This window comes from Oikopleura dioica, chromosome 1, assembly GCF_907165135.1.
Source record: "Oikopleura dioica chromosome 1, OKI2018_I68_1.0, whole genome shotgun sequence".
Classification (NCBI taxonomy): Eukaryota; Metazoa; Chordata; class Appendicularia; order Copelata; family Oikopleuridae; genus Oikopleura; species Oikopleura dioica.
The window spans coordinates 4,818,657-4,835,497 of NC_137291.1; the positions used below are offsets into that span (position 1 = coordinate 4,818,657).

The 16,841-nt window shown below is 39.6% G+C and overlaps 5 protein-coding genes and 1 long non-coding RNA gene across 6 annotated transcripts; 4 read left to right on the forward strand and 2 right to left on the reverse strand.

Moving 5' to 3' along the window:
* The first annotated feature begins 195 nt into the window (after positions 1 to 195).
* LOC145703242 (uncharacterized) lies at positions 196 to 1,093 on the forward strand. Its single transcript, XM_081780581.1, has 2 exons — positions 196 to 684; positions 957 to 1,093. Exons 1-2 carry the CDS (start codon positions 207 to 209, stop codon positions 959 to 961), a joined length of 483 nt encoding a protein of 160 aa, XP_081636707.1. The 5' UTR covers positions 196 to 206; the 3' UTR covers positions 962 to 1,093.
* Positions 1,094 to 1,132: 39 nt separating this feature from the next.
* Positions 1,133 to 2,679, forward strand: LOC145711709 (uncharacterized). The gene is made up of 4 exons (XM_081789400.1): positions 1,133 to 1,534; positions 1,595 to 1,819; positions 2,120 to 2,389; positions 2,431 to 2,679. The coding sequence occupies exons 1-4, from the start codon at positions 1,133 to 1,135 to the stop codon at positions 2,653 to 2,655; spliced, it is 1,122 nt and encodes a 373-aa protein (XP_081645526.1). The 3' UTR covers positions 2,656 to 2,679.
* Positions 2,680 to 6,307: 3,628 nt separating this feature from the next.
* LOC145695648 (uncharacterized) lies at positions 6,308 to 6,666 on the forward strand. The gene is made up of 2 exons (XR_014133763.1): positions 6,308 to 6,458; positions 6,501 to 6,666. It is a non-coding gene; the product is annotated as an uncharacterized LOC145695648 (long non-coding RNA).
* A 232-nt stretch (positions 6,667 to 6,898) lies between these two features.
* Positions 6,899 to 9,882, reverse strand: LOC145711710 (glycine receptor subunit alpha-4-like). Its single transcript, XM_081789401.1, has 6 exons — positions 9,809 to 9,882; positions 9,650 to 9,765; positions 8,143 to 8,396; positions 7,268 to 7,363; positions 7,072 to 7,196; positions 6,899 to 7,019 (listed from the first exon to the last, which is right to left on the reverse strand). Exons 1-6 carry the CDS (start codon positions 9,880 to 9,882, stop codon positions 6,899 to 6,901), a joined length of 786 nt encoding a protein of 261 aa, XP_081645527.1.
* A 3,111-nt stretch (positions 9,883 to 12,993) lies between these two features.
* Positions 12,994 to 14,400, reverse strand: LOC145711712 (uncharacterized). The gene is made up of 5 exons (XM_081789402.1): positions 13,917 to 14,400; positions 13,612 to 13,840; positions 13,459 to 13,570; positions 13,141 to 13,382; positions 12,994 to 13,103 (listed from the first exon to the last, which is right to left on the reverse strand). Exons 1-5 carry the CDS (start codon positions 14,157 to 14,159, stop codon positions 12,994 to 12,996), a joined length of 936 nt encoding a protein of 311 aa, XP_081645528.1. The 5' UTR covers positions 14,160 to 14,400.
* Positions 14,401 to 15,296: 896 nt separating this feature from the next.
* LOC145711713 (phospholipid phosphatase 3-like) lies at positions 15,297 to 16,786 on the forward strand. Its single transcript, XM_081789403.1, has 6 exons — positions 15,297 to 15,508; positions 15,877 to 15,999; positions 16,075 to 16,221; positions 16,267 to 16,416; positions 16,460 to 16,601; positions 16,640 to 16,786. Exons 1-6 carry the CDS (start codon positions 15,297 to 15,299, stop codon positions 16,784 to 16,786), a joined length of 921 nt encoding a protein of 306 aa, XP_081645529.1.
* Positions 16,787 to 16,841: the final 55 nt, after the last annotated feature.

Below are 16,841 nucleotides of genomic sequence, written 5' to 3' on the forward strand. Positions count from 1 at the left end.
CAATGTCGCCAAAAATTAAAAAAGAATGGCGATATTCAGCGACACTCAGCGACATCAAGTGACATTCGGCGACACTGGGCGATATTCGCCGACATAAACAGGGCGCTCCTTAATGTTGATTCAAATTTATTCCAGCTTCTTTTTGATTATTTTATTGACAAATTGAATACAGTATTGACCATCGAGTCAAGCACAACGTATTAGATATGGACAGAGGCCAGCTTTACTTTGGAATCCAGGGCGATGTGAAATCGATTCCCGCTGGATTTGTCGCTTCGTCGATCATCGTCGGTTCTCGTTGGGGAATCAGAGATGCAATTGACGATTGGGGCTTGGTCATGCGAACTTGGTACGATCGAACAGAAGCGTTTCGCCATTCCGATATTTTCAACACCCATCTTGGCTACAACACCAACGCCGGGGCCTACTACTACTACAACACGGAGGGAGACATGAATTACGAAGACACGATGGCGTTTGCTGCCGATTATTTCCGAGCTGATGACATTCCCATTCGATGGATGCAGTACGACTCCTGGTTTTACGAGAAAGGAAGAGGAGCTGGAGTTAAAACTTGGATTCCAACCGAGAAGAAGTTTCCTTCAGGGCCTCAAGCTGCGTACCACAAGCATGGGCACCAACTTCAATGTCATAACAGATGGTGGGCACCAGACAATACTTATGCTAAGGAATGGGTTCTTTTAACCATTACTTATGATTAATTAGATATATTGTCAATTAAATTGACTCAATATAATATTGACTAAGAAAAGCAATTTCTTTGCGTCTATGTAAAAATTTATAATCTAAACCAGAGTTCGAAACCCGAAATTTCGTGACTTTACTCATATTACTCGTTTTCTCAAATACCGGCCTATAAAGTCCATTTTCTCATTTTTTTCATTAGTTTATGGTGTCTACGAGAAGAAATTTTAACTTCTTAAAAAAACCCTAACTATAGCAAAATGGTGGCGAATATGACTTCATAATCGAACCGGACGGTGTCACCGTTCCCGGCCCAATCGAAATCGAAGTCGAGGGTCCAAACGGCTTTCCGATCACCATCCCGATTCTCGACGAAAATGGCTACACCAAGGGCCCATTTTCCCTCCCCAACGATGATCGCTTCTGGATGGACTTTTTCAAAGACGTCAAGACCTGGGGCGTCGAGTCGTATCTTCAAGATTGGATGATGGACACGTATCTCTTCATGAACGCGACGCAGGAGTCCGTCGATTTCGCTCGAAACTGGCTCGTCAACATGGGCCACGCTGCCGACGCCCACGATATCAACATTCAGTACTGCCTGACTCTCACTCGCTGCGGCCTCCAAGCTCTGGAAATTCCGCGAGTCACGCAAGTCCGCGTTTCTGCCGACTACGCATACAACTTCGCCCAGTGGACAATCGGCCTCACCTCGTTGATTGCAGACAATCTGGGAATGGCGCCGCATAAGGACACCTTCTATACAGTCAGAGAAATGCCGGATAATAACAATTTCGCGCCTGAAAATTATCCCGATTTGCATTCTGCTGTAGCTACTCTCAGGAAAGCAGCTTAATCGAAGTGAAGACATAGAGGACTCTTCTTTTAGCTCTCGAATAGTACCGGTCCAGTGACTTTCGGAGACAAGCCTGGAACAAGCAACTATGATGTCCTCCTCCGATGTTGCCGAAAAGACGGAAAGATTCTAAAGCCAAGTCGGCCACTGACGGCGATCGATGCGCAAATCCGATCCATGGGTGTTGATATCGCTCACGGAACAGGAGCTGCCACGGGTTTTAATGGAACTGTTGTCGGTAACTCTTGGAATTCTCAGGCAAAGCTCACATTTTTCTCGATAAAAACAGAGGCCCCTTAATCTAGGAAATGAAACCGACGAAAATTTCGAAAAATTTTGCGTTGGAATTTTCAACCAATCAGAAGCCTGGATTCAGCAAACCAGCCAATCAGCAACCAAGTTTTCGACAAATTTTGCGTGGGCGGCTTCTAGGCTGCTGATTGGTCGGTTTGCGGATCTAGGCTTCTGATTGGTTGAAAATTTCCACGCAAAATTTGCCGAATTTTTTTTGTCGGTTCCAGACACCATCCCCTTAATCTTTCGAGCTTTTTTGGAAAGGGTCAAGTTTGGACGACCTATTCGGACATTTCCGGCTACAAATTCGGAATCATCTTCAACGGCATCCTCACCGACGACTATCAAATCTTCGACTGGGAGTGCAATTTCCCCACTCAAAACACATATGTCTACAAAGAGTGGCCAGAGAGACAGGAGCTTGGTGAAAATGCTTTCCCCGTGACTTTGTCGTCTGACGAAAAATGGGGTCTGCATCATGTCTCGCCTGTTATAAGGGTTGATAATTACAACGTCGTGATAATTGGGGAACAGGTGGGTTCAAAAATAAAATCAATTTTTTCATTATTTTTTAGGGAAAATGGGCCCGAATGTCCCCACAACGAGTCACGCGCATCCAAAACTACCAGTTCTTCCTTCTCCTCGAACTCGACGGATCCCCCGGCGAAGAAATCTTCTTCAACTTCTTGATCTGGCGTGACGGCGAAGAGCCCCGACCGCTGATCGGAGAGGTGACTTTCGGCTCGAACTTGAAGGCGTCGCTGAAAATCGAAAATGGCCGCTTGTCAGTTTCTTACTAAATTAGATTCTTATTATAGTATTATTTTGCGATTGAGAATAAAATTGTCAGAAAGAAAGTTTGTCTCGATGACGTCTTTTTTCGGAGAAACTTATCTTACTCAGCCTGTCAGCGGACGGAGTAGGATAATACATTTCGGTCTGCTCGATTCTTGATTACAGTAACTCCTCAGGAATATGCTAAATCATCTTGCGGTAGAATTTCACAGCTTTTGATAGATCAATAATTTAAGAAAATAGAAGCACTATTTAGAATATGTTCTATTCCGCTGTTCCGACCTTATTAATAATAAGTTATTATCTTAAAAGCAGGACAGAAGGGTAGCGAGGGTTATTTTAACGGGAAAAAAGAACTTCTCCACGCACTCGCTAGAGCGAATTCTAAAAGGGCGCGCGAGAGGCGCGAGGGTGGAGCAGCTGAGGCACACGCGAGTAACGCGGTAGGAGATGGGCACACCCGGTAGGTATAATGTGGGTAAGAGGGATTCGCCTGCCCCCCAGCGGGTGACAAGCCCAACACGACCGAACTGCCCAACTTTGCGGGAAACAGCGAGGCTCAGTGGGAAATCGCTAATCTATCGAGGAAAATCATGATCAGAGGGTTGTTGCGACGGTCTAGCTTATCTGCACAAGTTTCACTTTTCGGAGGATCATGAGCATTTTTGCTCAAAAATTTTCAGGAAAGATGTGATTTATACTAATTCGACCATGGAGATTCCAAAAATCACACTTAAAACATCTAAAAACGTGAGTTTATTCAATATAACCTCAATCAAAGTTCATCCTATTGTAATCAAATTTTAATCCAGCTGTCTTGTGATCTTCTCTTCCGTTTGAAAAGTCTTTTTTAATCTTCCAGCTAATATCTCATTACCTTTTATTAGTTTAGGAGACTAAACTTTCCATTAACGATAAGGCCATGATAATTGAAGACGGTGAACGTATATCCAAAGAGGGCGAAAAAACGAAACCAAAATATAAGGTAAACAAGACAAGCCCTAAATATTTCCACCCACCAAGACTGAGTCTCAACTTTCAATTCATCTGAAAATCATCTTGACCCGAACTGCCTAGCCATACTGTATGGTATGGACCATACTGTATGGTCCATAGATCCTCCCAGAAATATTCCTCATTGACCTTGTAGATATTCGTTGGCCGACATTTGTTGCTCATGATGGGCTACTTAGCTTTAATCTTGTCTCCTACATCGTTACTTGCGTGTGCCTCAGCTGATCGACCTCGCTACTCTCGCGCGCCCTTTTCAGAGCTCGACCAGCGAGTGCGTGGAGAAGTTCTCTTAATCCATTTTAACTGCGTCAACAAGATTAAAATACGATTGAAGGTTATTTTTCGTCTTTAATATTTACCATCGACAAAATGAGTTAGGTGGGCATATGATCAGGTAAACTTGATGAAAAATGAGCTCTTTTTAGAGCGTATAAATCAGGAAGAATAATACAGTTTAAGAATCCTCAGAAGCTGGGGATCATTTTGACTATTGACACTGGGGGGTTTTGCCCATGCCCTGAGGGGTTTTAGGCCTTTCTCCAGAAGTGGGGAGAAGAAAAGTTATGAGCCTCTAACCGAGATTGGCCAAATTTTCGGACTTTGGAAGGCCTTAAACCCCTCAGGGCATGAGCAAAACCCCCAAGTGTCAATAGTCAAAATGATCCTCAGCTTCTGAGGATTCTAAAACTGTATTATACTTCCTGATTCATAAGCTCTAAAAAGAGCTCATTTTTCATCAAGTTTACCTACATATGATCGAAGATTGCCAGGAGGCAAAGTTTAAAGCCGATTAATTGCAGATTTAGCTGTTTCGAAGGAGAATAGGCGAAAAATATGTGGTGAGGATCTTCTTTCAAACGACTTCAAGCTAAAGGTTGTTTTCTTATTGTAAACACTCAATTGTAATTTAACTTCTGAAAAAATATTCATAATCGAAATCAAAATTTAAAAGAAAAGTAAAAATTTTAGAAAAAAATTATTTTCGATATTAAATATTTTCGAGTCTTGAATTTGGTGAGAATTAATTCGTTGCGGAAAATTGAAATTTAAAACAGTAAAAATATCGCTTTTCTCGTCATAAACCTTGGTTACTTGAGTAATAGTCCATAAGTTCGTGTATAAACATATTTTTCCGATACGAGTTCATAATTAACATGCCAGAAAAACTAATATATCTTATGTCAAACTAAAATTAAAATATGCAAAGTATCAATACTCATTTTTTTTCTTTCCTTGGATGCCAATTACTGTATATTTCCACGCCACGCCACCCTGTTTTTTGGCTCTCGGGCATCCTCCCTCCTCCCTTATAAACTCCACTGCGAAATCTGTCAATATCAAAAGAATAAACTTTTCGCGGAAAAAAGTATGCTCAGTTTAATTTTCAGAGAGCTGTTGCTTTTGATTATTCTTGTGAAAAATTCGGATGCAAGGACGATTTTGAACAAATATGGGAAGATTTACGATGAGTGGGATTATCCAATGTTTAAGCAAATTCCACGAGGTATTTTTTTTGACGAGATAAGATATTATTTTATATGATATAATAACATATTATATAATATATATAATAAATTAATAATATTATATAATAGAATTTATATTATATTATATTTTATTTTTATAATAATTTATATAATATATATGATTAATATATAGATATTATATAATTTTTGATTCGTAACATATCTTTTTAAGAAGAAGAAAAAAGATCGACCGAGACAAGCTTCGAGAATCTACCGTGGAATACCCGAGACAGTTATTCATCGGATCCTGTCTGGCCAGATTATTTCTTCTAAAGAAAACTTTCTTTTCACATGAATAAATCTTTTTTTCAAAAAAACGTTTCTTTTAAGCCAAACGAAAATCTGACCGACTCACTTCCTCATTTCTTTAAGAACTCACTTCAAAGCATCAGAAATTCTTTACAAGAAACGAAAAGCAAAAAATTAATCGTTGAGCAATTTCTTTCATCGAGATGCCTGAATCATTTAAACAAATCGCGCTTGGTTCAGAACGGAAGAAAATTCTAGCAGAAGTCAACTGTTTGTAGAACAACTTAGTGTTACTATAATTTGATTTATGCCCAAATTTGGGCATCAATGATATTCTTATTGGCGAAAAAATGCTGTAAATATTCTTTTGCGAATAATTTTCGTACCGGCACTCACGCAATACCCTCGAACTCAAAGGCTGAAATGATTCGTTTCTGATGGAATATTATCCGACAATTTCAATAAAGAAGAATCATCGGTCATTGCCGATGATAATTTATTCATTTTTTTCAGATAAAATTCGCCCAAGATCATTTTTTTGTGTCAATCACTTTTTCTGCCGACAATTTCAAAAAGACAAAATTTGATTTTTCTTGAAGAAAAACTTCAAAAAGGACGATTTTCAAGGTAAAATTTTTAAGGTTCAATTTAGGTCGCGTACGAAATTAAATTAACAACTTAAAAACTTTTTTCATAAAAAGAAGCAAGTTTCCATTTTTTCTTCAGAAACGTAACTTATCGTCCCTGAATCAACTATTTGATCTGTACGTCAAAAGCCTGCCTCTATTGAACTTTGGCGCTACAACTTCCGGCGGACGTAGACGAGCTATAAATTCGTGGAATTTTGGAATTTCATTCGAGTAGCTATTTCAGAGACAAATCAAACGTCAAACGACAAAAAGAGAGAAAAAGAATGGTCTGCAATAGCGACAGTGACTGTATGAACGATGGAGTCTGCATCGTCAGAACAGGGAGAAGAATGTGCCATTGCTCCGGTTTTTACTGGCGCACATTGTCAGGTACTGATTTTCAAGATCTTTCTCTTTACCCGATTTTCTTAGAATGATGGTTTCATGGGCCTCGGATTTGACCACAATTCGAAAACAGTGGAATCAAAAATTGACTCAAAAATGCCAAGTATCCTCTTTTTCGTCCTTATTTTCCTCCTCGTCGGGATTATTTTTGGTCTTTTTCTTCATATCCGACAATTGACCAAAAGAATAACAGGTGAAACAAAGATAAATTTGTAATTTTTCAACCTTTTTCAAGAGAAAAACCAGCATCTTCGAAAATATCGACAACTTTTAAGCGAAGATTCGCGAAAAGAAAGAGCTCTACCCTGAATCCCTGACCTTGAAATGTCACTTCTAGCTACTGAAGTCCTTTACCTTGACTACAGGCTGACTAGTCATTCAGTGTGCTACTATATTTGTACTGTACAGAAGAAATGTAAATAAAATCAAGAGTTTGTGAATTCTTTGATTTTTCGAATTCCATCTTCTCCGACAATATGGGTCACTTGCTCCATCAGTTGAGGCAGCTCGTTGGCGCAGAAAGTGTAGTAGGAGTAGTATGTAAGACTTGCAAAGGCAAAGTTAGGCTCCTCTTTTTTTGAAAATAACCTTGACTTACCTAACAAGCATGAAACTGAGCGGAAACGCCCGCCGCGCAATCCTGTCAATATCTGGTTTATTGATGAAGTTCGCGATCGCATATTCAACCACCGCGGCGAAGACGTAAGCCATGCAGATCGACATCTTTTTTCAAAGGTCAGGCAAGTTCTTATTACAGCTTATTCTTTCGTGAGAAGGAAAATTGATGACCTTGCCCAAATATCGATAGACATGACATACGAAACCATTGGCAGCGCTTTTGATAACGCAGATCGCTGCGAAGTGATGGTCAAGACTGTCGTAATTCCGAGCTGAAAATAAACTCATAACCCCATCTACCGGAAGTATGTAATTAGAATGGGTCGAAGACCCATTATTCGTATAATATGCGTAAAATGGGTCCGAGACCCATTCTAGCTATAATTTTGGTAAAATGGGTCTATTTTTCAACAAAATATAAGTTTTAGTTCAATTCAACTCTATTTAACAATTAAAAACATTTCCATGACTTGGGATATGGTTTACCGTCTCACTGCCCCATTTTTAACAGACATTATCAAATCTAAGTGTCCCTTACCTGGGGCTCCGCCCCTAGGTCCTAAGATGCCGGGGTCTAGTCTAGGGTTACTTAGGGTTACTTTCAGTAACCCTAACTAACCCTAGCCTATCCCCCTCGTGTGAGGTTGTTCTGTCATTTTGCCCAGTGCCCCTAACCCTAACCTTTATTGATAAAAAGTTAATGATAATAGACTCGTTCTAGACCCATTTTAGGCATAATATAGCAATAATGGGTCTCGGACCCATTTTACGCATAATATACGAATAATGGGTCCTGTACCCATTTTAGGCTTATTATAGAATAATGGGTCTCAGACCCATTCTAATTTCAACCTTCCCATCTACCCCCTTAAATTAAGGAGGTGTCAAAAACCGAAAAAATTTCGACAAATTTTACGTGGAAATTTTCAACGAATCAGAGGCCAGAATTCCGAATTCGGCTCACCAACCGATCAGCAGCCAAGTAGCCGCCCACGCAAAATTTTTCGAAATTTTTTTGTCGGTTCCAGACGCCACCCCTTAAATTTCTTACAGAAACTCTAGCTGGAGTCGCCGTAATCGAAATCCAAAAGCTTATCCAACTAAGCATCACAATAAGCATTGTTGGAATATACGCCTGAATCAGGTAGTAGCCCATTTGCCGGGAAAGAAAGAACTTCGCCTCGACGCAAGAAAAGCTTCCCCGAGCACATTGGCACTTTCCAATGTGCAGCCCCTCCAGCGTATGTTGTGGGAGCTCGATTTTTCGAACATTGATCGCGTCTTCGAGCCACTCGAACTGGACGTCTTCGATGCGTAGTATGGAAAAATGTTTCGGTAAAGGCGACCGAAATATTAATCACTTTCAATGGGTCAAATATGATAAATATTTCGGCAGGCAGCCGAAAGAATTATAAAAATTAGACTCGTTATTAGGAAAAATATTTCGGTACTAACCGAAACGAAAATCAGAATTTGATGTCTTTTGAGCAATAAAGTTTCGGCAGTTTTTTCCATTATCATCCTGATTTGCGCTGGTATGTGCATTCAATGAGTGTGCCTTATCAATTTTCACCTCAAAAATCTAGAGTTACATGTATTTTCTGTTCTCATATTCAGAAGACCATCTCTGGCTTCATTCTTTATTTCGCAAAAATGAATGAAGCCCATGATGAAAAATAGAAATCGTAGTATTTGCTAAAATAAAGGTTAGGGTTAGGGGCACCTGCAAAAATGACGGAACAAATAACCCGAGGGGGATAGGCTAGGGTTAGTTAGGGTTACTGAAGGTAACCCTAAGTAACCCTAGCCTAGACCCCGGCATCTTAGGACCTAAGGGGCGAAGCCGCGTGGTCAGGGAAACTTAGATTCCTTGATTTACGTCATCTTGCGCGCCTTTTTTTGCCGAAATCTTATTGCTAGAAACGACCTTAAAAGTGAAAAAGATTTCGGTAGCCTGCCGAAATATTTTTGTGAAAACAGTGGAAAAAGTGAAAAAATTTCGGCTGTTACCGAAATATTAATCAGAAAATAAGCTCACCACATTTCGGCAGTTTTACCGAAACATTTTTCCATACTACCCTTCGATGTCGTAGGCGAAGGACTCGATGGTGAGGCCGCAGGTTTGGACGTCCATCGGGAAGTTTTGAAATTTCATCCGGCAGGTTAATATTGCCGAGAGTCTTGTTAAGGGTGTCAAACTTGCTTTTTACCTCATTTTTGAAGAAAGAAAAACAACGTTCCTGATTTCATAATGAATATTTCCGGCGCTGTCGATTCTCAACCGCTTATTATCGGAAATGATGTCATGAGTCCTTGCTGATTTCTCATTCGCGAAAAAGGGAAAGTGTCAAACTGCGATTCTTCGTTCGCGACAAACTTTTCCCGAAAAATACTGGCCACTGATTGGCCGGTAGGCCAAATACAGGCCTCTGATTGGCTTATTTTTCTCATGGATTTTCCATGAAAGTTTGTCGCGAACGAAGAATCGCAGTTTGACATTGGCCCCGAAAAACGTCTTGAAAAATTTCTTTTCGCTTCATTTATCCGCGAAAACTTACCTGGGATCCAGAGTTTGTCGAGAACTTTCAAGTCGAAGTTGAGAATTGTTCGATTTCGGAAGGTTTTTTCGCCAGGAATATAGGAAAAGAGCATCCTCGGATCTTGCCACTCCATTCTTTTGGACGATTAAGAGGGATTGATTTACGAGGAAAAATTACCGTAGGATATAAGTAAGGCCGAAATCCATTGTTGTTTCTTCGACCGAATCGATTGAGGAGACGAAAATGTTCATTTTTACTTTTAGTGGCTTTTATGAATGGATACTAAGATTCAAGAGCTTCATCAAAAAGTTAAAGTTATTACTTCAAATCCAAAGCTTCGTAAAAACATAAAAAAAGTCCGCGAAGAATATTATGGTGTCCATTTTTCCTGAATGTCTTCATATGGCCGCGTGTTTTTGTCCATTTTACCTTGAAAAAAGTCAAGTTTTTCGTCGAAAAAAATTTTTTTTCAACTCACTGATCAAATACTCAATCGTCTCTTCTTCCGTTCTCTCGCCGAAAATTCCGCCGAAAAGAAGAAAAACTGAAAAAACTAACATTTCCGCAAGTGCAACTGTATTTTGGAAGCCTGTGGGTCACTTAGGTCGATCTTTTTTTTCTTCGATATTTATATCGAAATCGTGACACAAATACATAAATAATGAGCGAAAAGAACACGAAACAAGCCATCAAATATTCTGATACGGATTTCTTTCTTTTTCACTTTTTTGAGTGATTTACTCGAATATGACATTTGTACCTTTTGATGCTAATTTATCATTAATGCAAAAACAAAAAAGTTCAGAAAGGTTCGCCCTTTTTTCTTTAGATTTTGAGTAAATAATTTATTCAATAAACTAATAGAGATAGAAATTTAAACAGTAAAAATCGGAGGCAGTAAGAGTTCTTTTTCGTATTAATGCTTGATCATGCTCCCCAGGTATACTGTCTTCCTCGGCCGAGCAGTTTTTCTTCTTGTTTCGTTGGATCCTGAAATGGCTTGAAAACGAATCAGAAGGGCTCAAAATACCTGATAACCAGTCGGACAAGTTTCAGCCGCAGTCAAGCAATCTCCGTTCAGAAGATCTTTGACGAGGCAAAAATTGACCTGGCAAGTTAGAGACAAGTCGGTGTTGATTTGCTCGCGGCTGAATTGAAAACTTCGGAAGCTCCAGTTGACCGCTTTGACTTGGGAAGGAGTGGAGGATTTGAGCTCGGTGCTGATGATTTTCGCGCCGCAGCCGTCTTCGATGACGGCAAAGGTCTGTTTTTGGATGAAAAATGCAAATTTGGCCAAAAATTGGTCAAAAATTTTAGTCAGGAAGAGTTTTGGTCAAAAAATTTGGTCAAAAAATAAATTTTGGTCAAAAAATAAATTTTGGTCAAAAACTTTTGGTCAAAAAATAAATTTTGGTCAAAAACTTTTGGTCAAAAAATTTTGGTCAAAAATAAATTTTGGTCAAAAAACTTTTGGTAAAAAATTTTTAGTCAAAATTATTCAACCCAATCCTGGTTGTAGTCTTCCGAAGCAATCAAACAATCTTGCAAATGGAAAAGAACCGGGAACTCGTCGGAAAAGTCCTCATTCCATTCGACCTGAAAGTTGAGCGTCTCTCCAAGAACGAGTTCAGAAGCATTGAGCGGCGTGAGAAAATCCGGCTCGAAGAAAGAAAGCGTCATCGTCTCATCCCAGGACACATCTTGGTCGATCGTCTTTTCTGCGTCGGTCCGGAAGGTCGTGACGGGACTGTAGATGCCTTTGGTCGTTTCGGACCACTGGCGGTAGTTGCAGTTGAAGACGAAATCGCCGTACTCGCCGAAGTAGAATTGGGTGCCGCCGAAGAAGCGCATTTGGTTGCCGAAATTGAGTCTTGAGAGGGAAATTTCTGTTCTTTTCGATTAGCCAATAAGATTGCGCGCGCGAAATTCAATCATTAAATTTCCGCCATTCCTGGAAGTAAAAGTAATGTGCATTTCTTCATCGATGTTTTTCTGCTCCGTTTCCATGCCGCACTCGCCAAGGGGAATTCCAAAGACGAAGCCGTCGACCTTCGGGTCATACGACAAGTTGGAGTTGCAATTCGTCGCTGGAATGCTGTTGAACTCGGCTTCGGTTTTGAGCGAGATGATGGACTGGTCACCGAGAGCGAAGGAGTTGATGGCGTTTCGCTTGACGAAGCCGTGCATTGTGTTGTGAACACACTTTTTAAGAGCTCTAGAGAGGAAATTTTTATCAAAATTTAAAATATTTTTCCCGACCAATTCTTTTTTTTGAAATAATTAAAGAGCCCAGTCCTTGATGCAAATCTCTTTCTTCATGTCGCAATCATCTTTGACCACAAATTTCTTGTCGTTGAATCCGAGCGCGAAGCCGATCAAAATGCACGGAGAAAATTTCACCATTTCTATTTTTTTTCTTATTTTTTTTTCTCGATAATTGGTTTATCGCACAAAAAAAGAGTGAGTACTGTGTAATCTGAAATGATTATCGTTGAGCTGACTTCACCGTTTTTTCGTTTTTGCGCAAGAGGGCGACATTTCTGTTTTTGCTAACGTGAGCCCACCCATGTCAAGGGGCATGAGATTTACTGGAATTCGGGAATCATAAGACCTATCGCTTTATCCCTTGATCAGTTCTTCGGAGAGAGCCAAAGCTTCATGAAAGGTTCAATTTTTGTTTATGAAAAAAAGGGTTGAAATTACGTCGATGTTACATAATTCCTCGCCATTGCTTCAGGTAAAAGCTTCTTGCAGAAAAGATATCCATGGTCAAACGTTGTTAAAAAAGCCTTAAATCGGGGTAAATTTTCTGAAAAAAAAGAAACAAGGAAATAAGAAATCAGGATTCCTTTGAGTCAGGTCCTGACTGTCAGGAGCAGGGTAGGCCGAAAGAGGTTGGGTTCTTTAAATCCCAGTTTAAGGGTGTCCACTTTGATTGGGTTAGGGTTCATCTCATGAATCCTAAATAATAAGGATTTATCTAAACCTGGTTGAAAGAAATGACTTTATTTATGACGCGAAGGTTCCTTAATTGTTGCAGAAAAAATGCAAACATCGATGTTGACACCCTTAAGTTTAGTTAAATTTTTGCATCCAAGGGATTCTCCCAGATTTCCCTTTTTCTGTTCCCTATCTTCTTATTGCTGGAATTTTTCTTGCAATAAAAAATGAGAAAAATAAAATCTAGGTCAACAGAGCCTTAAAATAACTCGAAGCGGCGCTTTCCCAAACGTGGTAGCGTAACGTTTCCCTGTTGCCATTCAAAACAGGGAAAAATTAGACGCTCTGTTTTAGCGGCTCGTGAACCAATTCAATCCGAAAGAGTCTAATTTTAACAAGTTTATTCACAGATTGATTTTTATTTAAAGGCCGCTTCCTTCGTAAACCGGAATTCGTTTTCTGTCATTTTCACATTGAATTTCTCGCTCGTCGAGTTCTTGTCTGTCAGACGTACTGAAGCGCACTTTGCAACCTAAAAATAAAAATTCCAAAAAGCGTCGAATTTTTACCTAAAGAAAGCTCCTGATCTGCATCAGTCGAAAATTGAAAGCTTCGATAGCTCCAGCGGACTTTGAATTTTGAAATTTCGAGAGCGACTCTAATTTTGACCCGACGATTTTTGCCCACAGCTTTTTTGAATAATGTCGAATGATTGGCCTGATTTTTCTCGGTTACAGTACAGCTTTCGACGTAAAAGACGATCGGGAAATTGTCCTTGATTTTTTCGACCCATTCGATTTGGAAATATATTCTAAAAGAAAATCTTTAGATGAGCAAATAAGACTCGAGATCGTCGATTCTCAGCCAATCAAATTTCTTTCTTTTACCTGTCTCCGAGAAACTGCTTCCCCGAAATTTCTCTTCTATAAGTTTCATCGTGAAAAGTCAGCTTGAAATCATTGTCCCAGCTTGATTCCTGAGTAATGTGATTCCACGTCTCTGAAGGGCAAGTTACCTCCTTATTTGGCAATATTGATCACCTGATCCAGCCTTGTATGTTTTAAAATGCGATCTGAGGCCCTTCAAGTCTGAGAGCATCGTTGAGGCTTGTCGCCTGAAATCGCAACGGACGGAAAATTCGACTCGGCCGTTGAAGAAAATTGTTCCTTGGATATCTTTCTTCGGAAGGACTCCGAGTTGGACAACTGTGCTGAAGGTAATCAGGTCTTCTTTGACTTCTAGGTCTAGGCCACAGGTTCCTTTCTGAGGCTCGTTATGTTTTTCTTTGGAAAAATAAGGATAACACTCTCTTTCCCTAATTCTAGAGCCCTTTTCCTAAGGGTACTTCCAAGGTATATCCATCCACAATCTCATTATACCCAAATCTCCCTCGACATTCTTCTACCAATCTGCTATTGACAGTCACTGCCGACGCGGACATCAGCTGATTCGTCGCCGTCGCATTAGCTACATATTCTCTATCGACAAAAACGTTGAATTGCTCCTTATCACAGCGCAGGCAAAAGGTGGTTTGCTTGTTGCAGGTTCTAGCAAAAATCTCTAGAAAAAGAAAGGCAATTAATTTCATTTTCTCGCATTGGGCTCGGTGGGAACGAAGCTTTCTATTTTTTGGTCTTCCTCATGCTGTCGATGGGATTAAAAAAGATTTAAATAGATCAAGAGTGTTCAACGATGGTCTATTTAAAAAAGGATCATTCTATTTTGGCCTCAATACCTAGTAATGAAATGAATTGAGCTTCGAAAATTTTAAGGGTCATCCTTAATTTAACGATCTAATGGTGATCATCCGCAGATTTTTCGCTTTTGAAATTTTTCGACATTAATTGATCTTCGCTCATGAATGGGATAAAAAAATGCAAGAATGCAATTTGAATTTTTCTTTTGAAAAATCCAAGTTGACCAATAATCATTCCCTTGCTTTTCGGTCTCCCTTTTCTTTGTCTTATCAAGATTGATTAATTATAATTAAGGGGAAAATTTTTCGGAAAAACCATAAATATTTTTCAAATTTCAATAATCGGTGTTTTCGAAGTCTGAAAATTAGCGAACGGAACAGAAAATAACGTGTAACACTGTCGTGGCTTGTAGAGTGCCCGAATTAGCTTTATAACTTTAACCTTACGACCACAAATTTCTCATATATAATAGCTCCTCATAACTAATTAGTCATAAATTATTAGTCAAAAGCTATTTTTTGATAAATAAATCTCTAGGATCCTAAGGGTATATGAGCAGAAAACGCTGTTTGAAATTTTGTGTTTGTCGAAGTGGAGATCCTTAATTTCAGGGAGAATCGATTCTTCGAATATTTGAAAAGAAATCATCGGCAAAAATCTGTCAAAGGAATCAACTCCTTTGGTGGTCTTCCAAAATTAAATGTCAAATATCGCGCGATTCTTGTTTTCCGTCACTAGAAAAAGATCGGTAAAGAAAGAGAAGTGTGAGTTCTGCCACGGGGCGGGTTATTCAGTCCGAGGAGATTATCTTATCGTCTTTTAAACTCGTTAAACTTAGGAAGAAATTTTCCCCGGGCTGAGTTTCAATCTTAGTCAGAATATAAAATGAGCAGACTCAGTCACTCAGGCTGAATAATCGATCGAACGTGTGTTGCGCTGAGTGCGGTGCGTGTTCAAGTAGCCGGCTGATTTTTTTTTCGACGGTAAAACAAGAAAAACAAGAAAACAGAGAAAAAACAAAAATCAAAATGGAAATTTTTAGAAAAATTAAAAGAACTTCAGAAGGTAAAAAATTATTCGCGATCGAAAAAATAAGTTTTAGAATATTTTTCGCTGGATTTGATTTCCGGCTGTTTAATAAGAGGAATCGGCCTAGCGGCTTTTTCTACTGCGAGTTTGGGAAGATAAGAGAGCAAAGAAAAGTTTTTATTCCGAATCCGGATGATTGGTATAAATACAGGTTCGTTTCTGTTATTGAAAATGAAGTTTTGTAGATGATACTTGAGATAAAATTATTTATCTCAGTGATACCCTTAAGAAAAATGCCCAAAATTATGGGATGGATTTCCTTGATCCGCGAAAACGGGGGTGGAGGTTAATTTTTGATGAGGGGGTTCATACCGGATAAGATAGGGGCTCCGCTAAAACGGGGGAGATTAATTTTTGATGATGGGGGTTCATTCCGGATGAGAAAGGGGGTCCGCGAAAACGGGGGAGGTTCATTTTTGATGGGGGAGGATTCATTTCAGATAAGGGGGTGTCATCTCATTATTAGTAACGGAAAAGGGTAGGGGTCCGTCATTTGCCATCTAATCGAAAAACATTCAGCTATCCAAAATCGAGCGAAGAGTCGGTGAGTGATGAACTTTTAATCCTCATCACAGCAGTTTTGCCTCTCATCATCTACGGCTTCTGTTTGTCCTTTCTGAACTCATCAAGCAAGGGCTTCTCGTTAAAAATGCAATTCAAGGAAAGAGCGAGTTCAATCATCAATTATTTCGTTAATTGAAAAAAAGAAGGAAAGAGAGAGAACTCGGAATTCAAGTTCATTTTCAACCAGATCATCGTTTATTTCCTGACAGGAATCGTCACCAACCTTCTCAAACAATCAATCCAGAGACTACGCCCAGACTTTATTGCCACGTGCTTTGAACTTGATGAGGTTCAATTGAGGTAAGAAATCAACCCTCCGAGGAATTTTCCAATTTGCTGCTCTAGAAAAGTCGTTGCAGAAGGCTTCAACAGTAGCTTCCCAGGAGCGACTCCATCCTGCTCAGCTTCAGAATCGGATCTTTGGAAATCGATGCTGAGCTTTCCATCGGGTCATTCTTCACTGGCCTTTGCGAATTTCGTCTATCTTGCTTTGAGGTAATTTTTGCTAAAATTCGGTCTTTTCTTAATTTCATTCTAGAGTCGTAAAGATCCCCGAAAAGCGACAATTAAAATCTGGTTCAATCGTTGAGGCATTTCTGCTGACTTTCCCGCTGCTGATTGTCCTCCCTGCAATTCACATTTCCCTCTCCAGAGTCATTGAAAATCGTCATCATCCTGAGGTACACCCTTAAAATTTAACCTATCTTATTAGTTTTAGGACATCCTGGCTGGTGCAATCGTTGGCTCACTTATTGCAATTACAGTCAGTCAAACAGAAGATCTTTTCGCGAAGAAAAACAGCGACGAGGCGAAATACGAGCCAGCTCATGAAATTTCTAGTGACAATCTCATTCCTTCAGCGTGACCAAAAAACGATTCTTCAAATAAATCATGATTTTCTTCAGCAATTTTTCAAACAT

What these genes read in the sequence shown, in the direction of transcription:
- LOC145703242 (XM_081780581.1), top strand. Translation starts at nt 207, where the DNA reads ATGGACAGAGGCCAGCTTTACTTTGGAATCCAGGGCGATGTGAAATCG.
- LOC145711712 (XM_081789402.1), bottom strand. Translation starts at nt 14,159, where the DNA reads ATGAAATTAATTGCCTTTCTTTTTCTAGAGATTTTTGCTAGAACCTGC. An exon ending in AACATACAAGGCTGGATCAG is followed by an intron (nt 13,571 to 13,611) that starts GTGATCAATATT and finishes CTTGCCCTTCAG; the next exon opens with AGACGTGGAATCACATTACT. An exon ending in AGATCAGGAGCTTTCTTTAG is followed by an intron (nt 13,104 to 13,140) that starts GTAAAAATTCGA and finishes TTTTATTTTTAG; the next exon opens with GTTGCAAAGTGCGCTTCAGT.
- LOC145711713 (XM_081789403.1), top strand. Translation starts at nt 15,297, where the DNA reads ATGGAAATTTTTAGAAAAATTAAAAGAACTTCAGAAGGTAAAAAATTA. An exon ending in GATGATTGGTATAAATACAG is followed by an intron (nt 15,509 to 15,876) that starts GTTCGTTTCTGT and finishes AAAAACATTCAG; the next exon opens with CTATCCAAAATCGAGCGAAG. An exon ending in TCATCAAGCAAGGGCTTCTC is followed by an intron (nt 16,000 to 16,074) that starts GTTAAAAATGCA and finishes AGAAGGAAAGAG; the next exon opens with AGAGAACTCGGAATTCAAGT.
- LOC145711710 (XM_081789401.1), bottom strand. Translation starts at nt 9,882, where the DNA reads ATGAACATTTTCGTCTCCTCAATCGATTCGGTCGAAGAAACAACAATG. An exon ending in CGACTCCAGCTAGAGTTTCT is followed by an intron (nt 7,364 to 8,142) that starts GTAAGAAATTTA and finishes GTTTATTTTCAG; the next exon opens with CTCGGAATTACGACAGTCTT. An exon ending in CTCAGTTTCATGCTTGTTAG is followed by an intron (nt 7,020 to 7,071) that starts GTAAGTCAAGGT and finishes TGCCTTTGCAAG; the next exon opens with TCTTACATACTACTCCTACT.
- LOC145711709 (XM_081789400.1), top strand. Translation starts at nt 1,133, where the DNA reads ATGGACTTTTTCAAAGACGTCAAGACCTGGGGCGTCGAGTCGTATCTT. An exon ending in GTAACTCTTGGAATTCTCAG is followed by an intron (nt 1,820 to 2,119) that starts GCAAAGCTCACA and finishes TTTTTTGGAAAG; the next exon opens with GGTCAAGTTTGGACGACCTA. An exon ending in TCGTGATAATTGGGGAACAG is followed by an intron (nt 2,390 to 2,430) that starts GTGGGTTCAAAA and finishes ATTATTTTTTAG; the next exon opens with GGAAAATGGGCCCGAATGTC.